A 16048-nucleotide genomic window follows, 5' to 3' on the forward strand; every position below is an offset into this window, starting at 1 on the left:
TAAAGCTGAGGCTGGTTTAATGTTGTTTTTTAGGCCTAAGAAACCGAGAGTCGTAAAGCCTGAAGTCTGACAGGCAGCAGTGATCTTAAGGATAAAGGATGTAGCCGTGAAGCTATGGATTATAGATATCTTGACACACAAACACACACACACTAGGCTGCAGTCTGAAACTCAGCTTTAATAACTATCATTAATACTGATTTTCAGAGCTCGACAATCATTACTCCCACGCAGCTTTAACTCGCCGCACTGCAGGGTAAATATTAAATTGACACACACAATGTAACATTATTTTCCTGTTCAGTTATGATTTGGAAAAAGTCAAGTCCTCTGCAGACCTTAAAGCTCTCTCACCAGATGTTTTTGTGTTCACCGCAATATTACAAATATTGCATGTAGGATATTCCATACATATTCCCTTTTTACACGATACAGAGCATAACCCGGCTAATAAGTCAAGCCAGCATGAGGCACCCTATGCCAATTTACTATTCCAAAGCCCTAATTACAGCACGAGACATCCCACATTCTGCAAAGACCCTACCGAAGCCTAGAGCTTGTGCTGTACAGCAGCAATGTGTGTCGAAGCATGTTGTTGGACGTAATAGTGAAATTGAGTTCAATACATATTGCAAATAACTTGATTTGATTGTTACTCTGTTTATGACCTCATTCATGTTGAAGTAAACTGAAAATGGCACGTCTTATTCAGATCAAGGTCTTAATCTGGTAAATATTTGAATGTTATTGTGCATGTACTATAAACCCACCCACTGTCTCCTGTGAGAAACGTGCTCACAGCTGAAACAGAAATTGCTAAATGGTGTGTGTGTGTGTGTGTGTGTGTGTGTGTGTGTGTGTGTGTGTGTGTGTGTGTGTGTGTGTGTGTGTGTGTGTGTGTGTGTGTGTGTCTGTGGTTCCTGGAGCGTGTCTGACATTAAAGGGCGAGTCACTCCACTTGAAATTGAAGAATCAGTTATAAGATCATTTTTTTCTGGCCTTTTCTCTGCTGTCTATCTGTTGGTGATTAATGGAAGTAAGACAACCTAGAAACTTTTGCTTTAACCAACAATGTTGCCAATCTTTATTGCTATTATTTTCAAACTAAGCATGCTAACAGCCGGTATTTTGTGCAAGCATTTATCAGAATTGACTGGTTCCATGCCACATACTAATTTCTTGTAACAGGCTTTTTTAAGTGAAACAAGCCTCCAAAGATGCTTTTTTCATTAAGCACACAGATAGAGGTCCTAGAGAACAACCTCCACCTTCAGTTAGGGCTGAAGAAGCCTTCGGGTTATAGGTAAAGTGTCTTCAACTACAAAGTAAAGATGTCCAATTGTCTTCCATACTTGCACTTAGGACTACACCAGCAACTAAATAACTTTTACTAATTGATAAATAATTGGTAGTAGTCTCAATAGGCCTATATTTGTCCTGCAGTTGTGGAGAACGTGCATACAGTGGACGGGAGCCGTTAAAAATATCACACTTGTGCATGTTTATACTTCTAACAAGTGGCACGTTTAAGGACTCTTATCAGCCTCTTCTTTGCAACAGGTTTATTGCACTGAAAAGCTTGAACTCTCAAAAGGCTGAAAGTTTCAAGTATGTAAATGTTGACATCATATTGAAGTGGTGTACACTTTTACATCACCGGAACAATTTGGAAGCAAAAAATGATTAAAAATTAGAACTTCTCAGCCTGTTTCAATTTGCTTTTTAAATAGAGACCCACTCCTTACCTCCGTTATACAGTATATTGTTTACAGTTGTAATAAACAGGGGGAAATGCTGGATGATGAGAGACAGGAGAAAGAATAAAAGCTAAATTAATTTGAGTAAACGTGTTAGATGAACAAACAAATGAGAGGAGGAGTGGATGGAGAGAGAAAGAAAGCTGAATACAGTGAGTCTTTCACACCTTGTCATTATTCCTGGGCAGACCTGTGGGTGGTCTGGCAAATGATCAGAAACTGTTCTTTTTTTTTTCTTTTAGTAAGTAATCTTATCATGACACAGAAGTGAAATAAGTCAGTACTTAAGGACACCGAGCCCAATCGCGTTTCTCTGTAAAGTCTTGTCATTTTTCCTATCATGTGTGCAGTTACTCATGCTCCATCTTTGTCTCTTCATCATGTATCACAATGCTCATAAACTCTGGCACACTTTCCTCGCTCTCACTTTGCCAGCTGGTCCTCGCCCATCACCACCCTCCCTCCCCACTGCACCAAGCACGACATGGAAGGATGGGAATGTGAGCATATATCTCCCTCACTACAAACTCAACCCTGTCGTTACATAAGAGCTAGGCAAAGGCTTACGTATCAGATTATAATCGCCACAGGCCACACACTCAGAGGATAGTGGTTATTGAAGCAACCTGGCCAACCAGGGGACTGATGCCAGCATGAGCTTTAACAGGGAGGCATCTGACACCTTGAGCCTGAGAGGGGTGCCTAGCTGTCTGCAGGTATTGAAGGGACTGAACTGAGCAGCTAAATTAAGGCACTATCATGTGTTCCTGTAGGTCTTATAAGACTGCCATCCCAGCTTGTTTCTCTTTTTGACCTCTCAACCAGCTGCACTGTTGGAGCTGGAGTTGAATAATGTCACCTCAGGCTTCAATTATCTGCAGGATTACTATCATCCGAGACGAAGCCACCGCCACATTGACTCTGACATCCATGATTTAAGAATAACAAAGAGATTTTCTGTGAATCCACGAGGATACAGATTTATTCTCGTAACAGCTAGGACGATAATAGGTTTACCAATTAGGGTGTGAAAAAGCAGTCGCAGGCAGGACTTCCTGGTGTTAGGGCCTTGAAAATCCTGGCCAGTTAAGGTTAAGGTTTAACCAAGGGGGGCTACATTTCAGTTAAGGTGAATGCAGTCTGACATTGTTGAGTCACTGCACTGCAGAAAACGTATTTGGAGCATCGTTGCATGAGAAACTAAACGACGAGAATAGTAGGGACTTGAGGAAATGTGGAGGTGAGAAAGGGGACAGGGAAGTGACGTGAGCAGCTCACAATAAAGCAAGAAACACAAAAGGCAAGTGAATAATGAAGCCAAAGAAAATAAGATAAATGTTTTTTGAGCGTTGTTATTTTGACAGTTTATTATTATTCCTTGCTGACTCAAGTCTTTATTTTTCTTTGCCCCTGTCCTTATCTTGTAATATGAAAGGTTAAAATGGAGCGTTACACACACACACACACACAGAAGAAAAGCTTAAATCAGAGGGGAACACATAGCTGGAGTGTATGCTACCTTGTAAAAGGTAGAAACAGGAAAGTCACAGATCAGGTATGTAGAGCTGGAGGGGAGTTTTTTTTTTTTTTTTTTTACACTCTCAGGAAGAGTCAGTTCCTCCTGTTATTGTCCAACAGCAGGGGCTGTCCTCCTGATAGTCTCACTAATCACTCCTGTCATTTTTAATCTCCCTCCTCCACCCTGGGCGTATTTAAAGCAGGGGCCTCCGTGTGCCCAGCCGGGATTAGACTGATGAGCAGGAAACGAGGAGGGGAGATGCGGGAGGCGGCAGCACCGAGCTCCCTTGTGCGCCTCACATTGGGACCCATGTGACTGAGGCTAATGCCAAAAGTACAGTTTTTAATACAAAATACTGAATGCTTATCATGCATTAAAGCAGTGAAGAGACTGTTTAAAAAATGAAAAGTTATTTTTTATTCTGCTATACAACCGTGCGAGTGCCAGTTTAGCCTAAAATATGTCTGTGTGTATAAGATGGATTGCTGTGAAATGGGTCTGTTATAATATTGTAGGCTGGAAACATCAAAGAGGCATGAGTGTCCTTGTTAACATTTAAGCAAATTCTTCACAGTTTCTCAGTCATTCATCAGCTTCTCCCCCGTCACCTCCTCCACGCCAAATATTTTTGAGGGGTCTCAATATTTGAATGAGTCTTGTGTCATGTCCGCATACCTGGCAAACGACGTCTTTGAAGCGTTCGCACAGTTATTGGTGATTGGCCTGAGATCTGCGCCATTTGTCTACAGCATGAATGTCAGGGTTGAAATCTTGTAGAATGGACCTGTAGCTTAATTTTAAAACAGCAAAGGATACACACTTGGTGAAAATGAATTCACAACTGGTGACAACTGGAAAACATAAAGAGTTCTTTTGCTGAATCCCGTGTGGGAATTTTTCATGAAGTGCATGAATGAATCCCGCATTTTGCCAGTGCTTTGCTACAAACTCCAGTCCTTTTAACTATTTAGTTAACATTAGGGTTAATTACTGGGATTACATATATTGTTCCTGCAGACAACCAACTCATCTAATCTTTTTTGTTCTATATCTGTCCTATATGATTAAATAAAGGTGTGACTATCAGGAGAAAATATTGAGATGTACTTAAATAAATAAGTGAGTGAGAGAAAGTCATAAGCAGATGTAGAAAAATGGGATCGCATAAGCTGACATCACAACCTCGGGTAAATGTACGTGTACCCTACAGATATGCTGTGATATTGATCACAACGTGTTCTATGGAGGGCCGTGTAATCTAATCCTGGACTTCCGTTTAAAGCAACAACAGAAGCTTTCCATGTCAAGGTGTGTGAGCCTTTTAATAGCATTAGCTGAGCGTGTCTAACACAGGTGTGAAGGCCCTGCTGTTGAAACTCTCCCGCTGTGTTTGCCAAAAGTGTTTCCATTCATCTGCGTGAGACGCTCTCTTTACCGAGCAGAAAATACAAATAGCCTACAGATGAACGTCTGCATTGCATAGCTATTTCAAACCTAGGCTCAATACCTGGTTATAGTGTCGTTTTGAGCATGTTAGGAGAAATTTAAGCATATGTCAGTGTTGGATGAAATCCTTAAAGTTGTTCATCAATTCTGTCTTAAATATGTCACAATTTGCTGTAAATAAATATGTACTTTTAGTTACTGTAAATAGTATTTAACTTAACTTAATAAGTGTAAGTATTTTTTTTATATTGCTGTGTTGGTGCTTTCATGGAGTAGATCATCTGAATACAATGCTTTTTCTAGCAGCAGAAATATATCTTGGGGAAAAAATGGAGGTATGTATGTATGTTTTGAGAGGAATGAATAAGAAAATAATAAGTCAGGGAAAAGCAGCACATAGTCAAAAAACAAATGTTATAAATACGTGAAAATAACCTAAAACAAGTAAACACTGATAGATAAGAACACTCTTAAGTTGGTTGGACCTAATGATTTCCATTCAGATTAGTTTAGACTAATATTCATTTTTTTGTCATAAGAACAAAAAATCACATCCTTAGAGTTGAATCTCATCAGTGAATGCTTGTTACATGTGACCTGTACCTGTGTTTCACCTTTAAAAATGTTTTTGTTTTGACTTGAGAGTGTAGTTGAACTCTCAAAAGATCCCGTGTGAGAGGATGTTATGGCACACTGCTGTCCGACACAAGTGATGAGCTTGGGTCAGCTTTTGGGAAGATCTTTGGACTTGGTCTTCCTCTCCTCATTTAGCATATCTAATCTGACCCGGTTTGGTTTGCATAGGTTTTAGTCTTAGCCTTATGTCAACCAGGCCTAAAATTGTTGGGTTTTTTTGCACGTGTGATTTTTAAATTTTATTTAAGATCTAATTCTTGTCTTGGCTCGCCTGTTCAGTGTATGTCTAGTTCTGTTTGCTGCTCTTTGACCCTAATTTTAAGTGAAATCTCACCAAGTGCTACACTGTATTCCAGTTTGGTTCACACACATAGCCCTTACAATAGTGTATAAGAAAATAGAATTTATACATTTTCAAGGGATTATATTCCCCTTGCTAATTTATACAAAAAAAAACACAGACACACATACTGCAGTGTATGACCTTCTCAAGCTATATTTTGCAAAGTGATTTCATCTGTTTTCTTCTGTTACTCATGGTACCAATGTTACCACAATATTATCATAGGCACTTGGTCTTTGAGGATACACTCAATACATGTGGAGAAGAGATCATAACAGAAGATGATGGCAGCATCAAAAACAATGGACAGATGCTTAAAAAGTTGCTCCTTCAAATGGACTTTTCATCAGTTGGATCATTTTTATCAGCCACATTATTTTTCTCTCTATTTTCCCCTTTAACACATCCTGGAATACATTGTTTTTAGTTCTATAGTGGAAGCCGAAGCCATGCAGTGAAACTGGATCTGGTCCGTAGGGATGATGAATCAGCTTTGTGCTCATGCACTCACTGTATTTACGCTGTTCGTGACAGGCCTCAGTGTGCTGCAAGCTTTGACGTCACAACTTACACATCATCTACGCCACTGCTGTTTCTTCCCATCAGCCAGCTGTGAATTTTGTAAATCTTTGTAAGGTTCGCCGCACACTGCCATCACTGCTGCTCAGTTCACCTTGTTAAGTCTTTCCCCTGCAGGGGGAGTGAGAGAGAAGAGTTGGAGAACTGAGAGAGAGTGATGGGTAGAAAACTTAAAGGATAAGATTGCTTGTTGACTGGGACAGGCTAGAGGAACAAAAATAGATCTGTACGTGTAAAAGCACAGCGACACTTCTGGTTCTCAGGGAGGTTTAGATTGCTGGTTCTAGCTTCCACTACATTTACATAATATGTCCAGTTAGTCACTGAAAGTAACAGCATGCATCATCACTCCTTTGCTTAATGGTTGTGACATGATATATATATATATTTATAGTGAGGGCAACCTGTTATATACTGTATATTTCTCCCACCACTGTCCTAAATCTCTGACTCGAGCTTGCAGCCATCAAAGCTCTGTGGGGACTGACTTTGCTCTGTACTTTGGAAGTATCTGTTGGTTGAACGTGCACTGACAGCAGCCATGGGCACCAGCAGCATGCACAGCAGCCTTTCTCCACTTGGAACACCCACCAAAAGCTCATTTGTGTTCATTCAGTCGCTCTTCCCCAGAAAACCTACAGATATTATTGTTGTTTGTCTAGTTAGCTGATAAAATCACAAACTGTGGCTGCCATGCCTCTAAGTCAAATGATCATTTGTTATACACACACACACACACAAAAATGAGATATTGTTGAAATTAGAAGATTGAATGCTGTGTGAGATGAGTCTGGTTTAGACCGCCCACTGTTGCACTTAATGCTGTTGCTCTTACCATTTTTTCCAGTATTGCTGTTAATATCTTGACCAGAAATCTGATGTGTAAACTAGTGCTTACATTTCCTTCTAAATTCATTATCATATGTGCATCATTGGAATATAAAATGTAATTTAAAGAGATAAAGATAAATTGCTATATCTCTGTATTTCCTGTATTTCCCAGTTCTTGTTTGAATATGTAGGTACATTTTAAAAAGCTAAATTGTCAATGGATGATAGCCAATGCTTACAGGATTCTGTTTCAACCAATAGCTTGAGCATATTTTGCTCCCAACGCAACCTTTAGCTTAATAGGTTAGCTTGAACATGATATAATGCTATTTGGAGTAAAATGAACTACACATGCAAACTAGAAAGGATCCGTGACCAAACATCTAGTCCCTGGTTTATAGATTTTTGTATGAAACTATTTATTCATTGCCATTATGATTTAAGTCAATCTGTGAATTCAATTAAAGTTGGAAAAGCACATTTAATTTACTATATAAGCACTTAAAATTACAGTAAACATTTTTTAATTGTGTACAAATTAAATGTATCCGCATTATTGTGCCCTCAAAAAAGAGCATATATGTGTGTTATTCATTGCATGTATTTCAACTTCTGCTAACAGACTCCACAAATTTCAATTGTGAAACCTTAAAAATAACTCCAAAGAAATGGATTTGCTGCTCCCTACCGAGTGTGTGTTCTACAGGAACTAGTCAGTGTACAGCCTGTAAGTGGAAGTTGAAAAATGTTTTCCCTTAGATTTAAAAAATGCACCCTTAAAGGTACTGTTCCCTTTTTAATAAATCCCAATTTGAAATGTCCCATCTTCTTCGGTCAGACTAATTCTCTCTGGTGAGAAATAACAGTTGGTCGTATCCTAAAGAAACATATAAGAAACGACTGTCTCAGTATGGAAAGTGAAATATTACCATCCTTCACACTGACCACCTTTTTGATGCTGTCTTCTCTTTTTTTCTATTTTGTCAGTATCGTCAGCTCAGATGACTCATTAAATTCTGTGTGCGTGGAGTGTTGGGCTTGGCTGAAATAACCGCTTTGAAAGAATCTTAATTTCCATGTAAAACACGGACTCTTATCTGTCCCTTCTCATCATTTATACATCTGAAAGCAGATAACTGTTAAATGTCAGAAACTGATGTATAATAGTTCAGTGTATAATTAGATGGCCTGTTTGAACTCCAGCTGTGGATCATGTGTGAGTCACGTACACCACGCTGCGCTTTTACGACCACACATCTGACATCCACACCTACATTTTACCAGCTCAGTTTCTCTCTGTCCAATTCGAGGTCCCTGTTTTAAAGCTTACATTTCTATCGGGTCTGAAAGAAGAAATCATACAAAGCGTGAGAGACATAGACACTACACCTGTATTTGTTTCCATGGCAACAAGCTGAGGGTACTGTAGTGATGGCTAAGGGAGATTAATGACAGGAAATGTAGCTTGCTGCTACTGTGCATCTGTGTGCGTTTTGTGCTGCTGTCAGAATATTAAGCTGTTTCACAAGTGGGATCGTGGGTGAGTCACAGAGCAGCAATCCTCAGAAAGTCTTACACTGCATAAACCACTGCCCCAGCCTTAGTGTTATAGACCCCACTGTTTCACTTTCCCTCACTTCATTCGGGGTTGTCATAGATTTTTTTTTTTTTTTAAATGCCACTGAGGAGAATTGAGCCTCTTGTGTTTTACACCTCAAAGAACCACAAAAACTTTGATTTCTTTCTTCGTCCTTTACTCAAGGAAAGATTTCCACCGCTGACTTTGGCTATCATGATTTTTTTTCAGTCATGCATTGTGACATTCCCCGAAAGCCTGTGTCTGGCCTCGTTGTGTCCGATTGCTGCCCCCTCAAGGCATCTGGTTATATCACATGCTGAATCTGGATGCTGGGAAGTCTGGAATTATTTTTCAGCAGACAGAGTGAGGGGACGAGAGTAATTTCTGTTTTTTATGTCTGTGCATGTGGACCTGTGCCATGTCTGCAGCTTTAAAAGCCAACCCTTGCAGCTTGTTGGATGCACAGACTCAATCATCATTATCAAACACGACGCATCATGATGGATCTGAGCTCTGTTAAACTGTGAACTGGACTCATGAGGAGCTAACAAATAAGCTTTTGCCTCCAGTAAATTATCCATCAGAAGCTTTAACACCTAGTAAATTATCTGACTTTTTCATGTGAAAAATCACCTCATTTGAAATCTGAAGATCATTCCACCGGCTGGTCCAGGAAGAGTTTTTTTTTTTTTTTTTTAAATGAATATTTCTTTTCAGCATTGAGACTTCCTGAAATATCTTTGACCTGTTAATTTTGGAACACTTTATATTTTCAGATGTTGTCAAAGCTGATTAAATGTTTATTTTTGTTCGTATGTTTGTTCGTTTTGCAGAGAGTGAGCGAGAAGGTTGGAGGGGCTGAAGGAACAAAGCTCGATGTGGACTTCACCGAAATGGAGAAGGCATGTTAAAACTCCATCTATTTCTCATTATCACCTTCCTGAATGAGTTCTAAACGTTATTACAGTTACACTATATGGGTAAACCTTTGAACTCTGCAGGTCCAACAGTGCTCTTCTTTATTAAACACGTTCAAAGCGGGGAAAACTTTTACCATTAAACCACTTCTACTCTGTTGTGTTTTGCTCATAAATTTCCCCGAAAGCTATGTCAAGCACAGTTGTTTTGGACTGAAAATAAACTGTAGGGGAAATTTTGCAAGAGATTTTAGTTGGAAATGTCAAATTGCTTGTTTATCTTTTTGGGATTGTTTTCCAGAATAAAACCAATATAACACAACAGCATAGCTTACAGATACCTTCATGTAAAACAGAAAAAACAAACAATATATATGACCTGTTGACTTTATTCAGCTTTTACTTTTTGATTTTATTTACATTAATGTATTCATTTGTCCTGCAGAAATTCCTGCTAGTTCTTTAGATTTCATTCAGGAGATTTACTGTAATTCTGTTACTGTGTACACTGGCAGGATCCATCCCCACATTGACATTGTATTTATTTTTTCAAAAGTAAAATTTTTCAAACTTTTTTTATACCTTCTGACCTTTTATTCCTGCACCGTCTGTATCCGTCTCCTAACACATGCTGTTTTATCCTTGGGTTTACAGAGGGTGGACACCACTGCTCGAGCAGTGCTGGACATCATGACCAAGACCACTGAGTACCTGCAGCCAAACCCAGGTAACATAAACAGCTGATAACTGGGCTCGCTTAATGTTATTCTTTCTCATTGATTTGGATTTCTTCTGTCAATCAAGAGACAACATTTTTTTTTTTTTTTCAAATGTCCCTTCATATGTCTTTTCACACAAACTCACTGGTGTAGGCAGTAGTGTGTGGATGTCACTGAATACCTGCTTTGTAACCCCAGTGTAAATGCTCTTTGCTTCCAGCTTTCAATCTTCGTAAAATTGATCATTTCCTTGAATCATCCTGCTCATTCAAACCCAAAGATTTATTTCTGTGTGTCTCGCGCATGTACATTTTTTTTTTTTTGGTGTGTTCCCTCAATATTTGAGTGACATCCAGAGCTCTGTGAAAGCTGATCCAAGGCTTGAGGCAGCGTTTCTTGAAGCAATTTATAATGGACTTCCAGGGTGAGGTTTGGATCATTCTGTTTGTTTGACATTAGGATATTTGCTTGCAGGATTTGCTGAAATTTAGCCACATCTGTCCTTTGCACTGTCTTGCAATGTTTTGCTTGCTACTCCGTGGTAAAGAGCTCCCTTTGAACTTCAGCGCTTAACTTTTGTGATGAGGTCACCCGTAAAGTATCATTCTAATGACTCTTCCATGTAGACTTTCTTTCACTCCACACTTGCCTCTAACAACCTTAATGACATTCCATACCTTCAGACTTTGATATCTTATTTCCTTTTCAGTCATCAGTTAGCTTCAATCTAACAAACATCTTGAGGAGCCTGTGATTGTTGAGTGCTTCCACCAGGAGTCGGAGGATTCATAGATCCCTAAACTTGTCATCTTACACTGTGAAACTGAAACTTGACTTAACTGGCTAAGCGACCAAATAAAAGTCTGGGTCTTTGCATGTAAAACGCTACCCAAGCTTTTACATATGCCAGAATTACTGCTGTATGTCTTTAATGAAAGGTGTGATGATGCATTAACATCTTTAAAAATGCCCATCGATTCACAACATTTATTTCGAAAAGCAAAACAGTACTGTATGTGAGAGGTGCCCATAATTCTGTCCACAGCTGTACTATATATACATTTTAGATTAGACCTGTCAGGTTTTGGTCAGGAGGGAGGGAAGGTAGGACACGGATGCGGACTTCAACGAAAAACAGGGTTTATCAAGCAAAAACAAAGTATCAACATAAAACGCGGCTGAGACGGAAAAAACGTAGCTGTGAAAAAACAAACAAAAAGACTAGGCATGGAATAAATATATAAATACTTAGCTTCACGAGGGGGCCGAAGAACAGGCTTTAACTCAGGCAGGTCAGGTATGATTGGCAATGATCTCGCAAAGAACTGAGAACTTAAATAGGGAGTGAGAGTGATTGGAGAGTGAGTGCAGCTGAGGGAAAAAACACAGGTGAAGTGAGTGAAACTAATGAACTGGTAAGTGAAGGGAAACTAAAACGTGGCAAAACTAAACATGGACTAAGAACAAAAAACGTGACCTAAAACATGAAACTAAAAACAAGAGTCCATGGGTGTGACAAGACCTTGATGATAACCCCCTTGTTACCGTGGCGGGAATCTGAGCGCAGTCATAATGTGATGATATTACGCGCGGACACAGCTCCACAGAATTCTTCTGCTTAGATAAATTAGTTCCAGTGAGCTGTGATTAAAAGTCTGTGAAACTGAAATGGGAGCAGCTTGAATTAATGTCAGAGAAAAAAGAGATCATTTTATGGGATTTTGCATGCATTTGCTATACTTTAACATGAAAACATTAATGTAATAGAGTATTACCAGCCACAATTAAAGTAATAAACAGCCCAACTGTTTGATTGTCATGTCAATCGAAGCCTGATTGGTGGTTTAGATTAGTTTTTGTTCATTTTATGGGATGTTTAACGCTATCGACAATTTATCCTGGATTCTTTTGACTAAGATACTTAGAGCAGAGCTGAACAAAGCTCATACAATTCCTCCAATTTAATCACATCCAAATGAACTGAAGTCATAAACATACAGATTGATTAGAGTTTCACCCTTTGTCTCTTTGGTGCACATATTGATCACGTTCAAGGATTCAGTCACAAGGTGTTTGATTCAATTTTTTTTTGGTCTTTCCAGCCACCAGAGCCAAAATGAGCATGATCAACTCCATGTCCCGCATGCGGGGCCAGGAAAAAGGGCCAGGCTACACACAGACTGAAACTATCCTGGGGGAGGCCATGCAGAGGTTTGGTAGGGAACTTGGAGAGGACTCTAACTTTGGTGAGTTTAAGCACAAGCTTACCACAGAAACCCTGACAGACACAAGTAATCTCTTAAAGCTCTACAAGAACAAAGTATTCAGCAACAGTGTCATGTAAAATGGATCAGCTTGTGTTCCAGAGTAGATACCTGCACTGTGCAGGTTATTTAGTTCACCTGCTTTAGACATCTGATGACAGTTGTTGCTGAAAGAACACTTTTTCTTTTTTTGTACATCTTTTTAATGTTTGTCTGTTGTTTTTCCAGGCCTTGTTCTGATTGATGCTGGAGAAGCCATGCGTGAATTGAGTGATGTCAAGGACGCCCTGGACATGGAGGTGAAGCAGAACTTCATTGATCCGCTGCAGAACCTCCATGAAAAAGATCTCAAGGAGATTCAGGTACGAGTGCAGAATTTTCCTACCCAACAGAGGGAGGAAAAAAAGTATACAATCAATGGGGCAAGGATATATTTTTACTATCAAGTTGTCTTTTGCAGCATCACCTGAAGAAAATGGAGGGTCGACGTCTGGACTTTGACTATAAGAAGAAACGTCAGGGCAAAGTGACAGATGACGAGCTCAAACAAGCACTGGAGAAATTTGATGACTCCAAGGAGATTGCTGAGCAGAGCATGTTCAACCTGTTGGAGAGTGATGTAAGGAGCCTACATCTAACTCTGTCTCACATCTTGTTACTTGGCTTCATGAAATATCTGTTTATGATAATTATTTTATCACTCCACACTGCATCCACTCAGGGCATCTTGTCAGTTACCCTTTTGTGTAGTTGTAACCATAGCGATTAAATTGGATCATAACAGTTTAAATCTCTTTATAAAATATCAGCTGCTGGTATTTGTAGTAAACTTTTTAAAGAATGCCATTGGAAATGTACTCTGGTGACACTGAATGGATGGTTGGTGTCCCATCGTCATATTTTATATTTTTTGTTACTCAGCCCCATGTCACCTCAGATGACAGTTTCTGCTTAAAAAGAAAAGTATTAACTGCCGAACAAACCTGAGAACTAAAGTTTTCATCTAGTCTCTCCCACAGCCTGAGGTCAGGGTCTCTGTAAATGCAACACCTGACATTTCCTGTGGGTAAAAAGAGATAAGTGAGACGGATTAGTTCTGTTCATGTGTTGTTGTTATTTCTAAGCAGAACTTGGTGACATTGAAATTAAATTGGCCTTGGATTGAAAAAGAATTGAACATATACATCTCATAGGTCCCTCCCCCTTCCTATCTGCTGTGCTTCAGCTTTGCCTCCGAAGTCCCTCCCCTCAGAGTAGGCTCATGCAGGCTAGTAACCATGGCAACTGTAGAAGCGGCAGTAACTGATAGCAGATAGAGATTCAGCCTGGCTCCTACTGATTATTTTCTTTCAGACATGGTGTATTCTCGCCAATTACCGAAAGAGCACTACGAATATTTAGAGGAAATGTTTTTTTGCAGATTTTCTTTATTGTACGGCACAGAATTTGAGAAAAATATACATCTAATAATAAGCAGGTGGAGGCTATATCCTCTCTGATGGCAGCCACTGATCTAGCTACTGGTAAGCCAGGGCTGATAGCTGATAGGCCAGGGGTGGTAAATGAGAAGCTGTAATCTTATGTGTCTTACCCAGCAACCCAGTGGGACAGCGACTGGCTCAGCTGGTCATTAGCATGCTGAGGTTAACAACCCCACTGTCTTAACTGGAAACCCTCTCAAGCATCGTATTTCAGTGCTACAGTCTTGACAAGATATACAGCTGAATTGGCTTCTTCTCTTTGGAGCCACATGCAGTACTTTACCACCATCAGCTGTGGACAAATGTAATTTACCTTCAATTACGTGTGCATGCCTCTTTCTATGTAAACACGGAGAGGCTGAGCACAATGACGTTGTGTTTCCAATATACATGGCCTTAAGAATGTTCAGTTAATAATGATCATTAGTCATCAGATTTAAAGCCATCAGTACAATAGTTGTCCATGACAAGCAAGTAGTTTTCTGAGTGTGCTGATTCGAAGCATAACGACCACGGTGCGCAATTTGCTAAACATTTAGCAAATTAGTGAAATAACCATCCAGGAGATACCCTTGAAGTTTGAATGACTTTGAGTCTCCTGTTTTTAGTCTTGATACAATGATGTTGATGTGTAGTAGATCCCTTCCTCTTTTTTTGGTGTCAACAGATTGAACAGGTGAGCCAACTGGCCGCGTTGGTCCATGCTCAGGTGGAGTATCACACCCGGGCTGCTGAGATCCTCACACAGCTCTCCAGTAAGGTCGACGAACGGTCAGTACTGATGTGCTTTCTGTTTTAGCCCTCATAGCTGGATGTGCCTACAGTGATATGTACTGTACTGCAGAATGTCAAGTTTGTAGTTTTCAGAAGAACACTTTGAACAAAACTGTCATTTCTGATTTGAGGGACTCCTTGTCCTCCTCTCTGCAGGATAAGGGATTCCTCTGTCAAACCGAGGAAAGAGTACATGCCAAAACCACGTACGTCTCTGGACTTCTCCATCAGTGAGAACCACAATGGAGGCATGCATGGTGCTCGCTCTCCAGGTGAGACCCTGAATGCTAATCTTACTTTTCAGAAACATGTCCAGTAACTTGTCCTACTACAGTATACAAACTGTTGTCTTTCATCAGGCAAACAAAGAGACAAAAGGAGACAGAAAAATCTTAGTTGTTACACCAGGTCCCTGTAAAGGACAGTTTCTGGACTAGTTACTATTAATTTAAGTTGTTTTTTTCTCTTTGTTTTAACCCTCTACTAGATTTTTGCTGTAAATTCTCAAGTAGAGAAAGCAACACTGATTCAAGGGGGGGGGGGGGGTAACCACCTCCCTTTAAGGCCTTTGTTAAATTCTGGAGAAAAAGAGCAAGTAAACATACAGCTAGAAAAACTCAGCAACACAGATGAAATTCTGATTATTAAAGAAAGCTTGTTTCAGACAGCAGAAACAGGGGATCATACTGAAAATGTTGTAAATTATGAATATAGAGCCCCAATTGCAGTTTAAAGCTGTCAAATATACTTGAGAATTCACAGTACAGTCCTTTTGCTAATTTTTCTTTGTTTTCCAGCTTTTTCTTCAAGATGTATTAGCAGTCATCCAACAGTCCAGAACAATTAAATACAACTATGCACTTTTTTTTTGTTTGTTCTCGTAGGTGCGAGGTCTCCAGGTGAGCTAGGTCAAACTTGCTACCCCATCAGTGTACTCATCAGTTCGCTTTTTTCAATGACATCCTTTCATTTACACTGAAAACTACCCCCCCCATCTCTCCATCTCTCCTTGCCTCCCTCGTGTTGTTTTCCACCTCCCCGTTTTCAGCAAGGTCTCCAGGTGAGACAAGAATGATTTTATAAAAATAAATGTTCCAGACAAACATCAGAAAATCAAATGCCGTTCACTTGTTTTACAAAGACGATCTGATCAACAGTTACGATCGAAAGCTCACCAGCGGACGAGCATTTGCTCTTTCTGTT

General features: G+C 39.7%; 1 protein-coding gene across 4 annotated transcripts in view; it reads left to right on the forward strand.

Annotated features, from left to right (window-relative positions):
* sh3gl2a (SH3 domain containing GRB2 like 2a, endophilin A1) overlaps positions 1-16048 on the forward strand; it is a 38724-nt gene that overhangs the window by 17117 nt on the left and 5559 nt on the right. The window contains exons 3-10 of one of the 4 annotated variants that reach the window (XR_012769613.1): positions 9524-9592; positions 10262-10334; positions 12429-12572; positions 12819-12952; positions 13051-13209; positions 14739-14842; positions 15002-15117; positions 15730-15744. Coding sequence is in view for 3 of the 4 variants with exons in the window: in XM_075463074.1 (XP_075319189.1) it covers positions 9524-9592; positions 10262-10334; positions 12429-12572; positions 12819-12952; positions 13051-13209; positions 14739-14842; positions 15002-15117; positions 15730-15824 (894 nt within the window). In the remaining variant the exon portion in view is untranslated. The other 3 variants (XM_075463074.1, XM_075463072.1, XM_075463073.1) reach the window with 3 other exon arrangements.

The sequence above is a fragment of the Odontesthes bonariensis genome, chromosome 4, assembly GCF_027942865.1.
Source record: "Odontesthes bonariensis isolate fOdoBon6 chromosome 4, fOdoBon6.hap1, whole genome shotgun sequence".
Lineage (NCBI taxonomy): Eukaryota > Metazoa > Chordata > Actinopteri > Atheriniformes > Atherinopsidae > Odontesthes > Odontesthes bonariensis.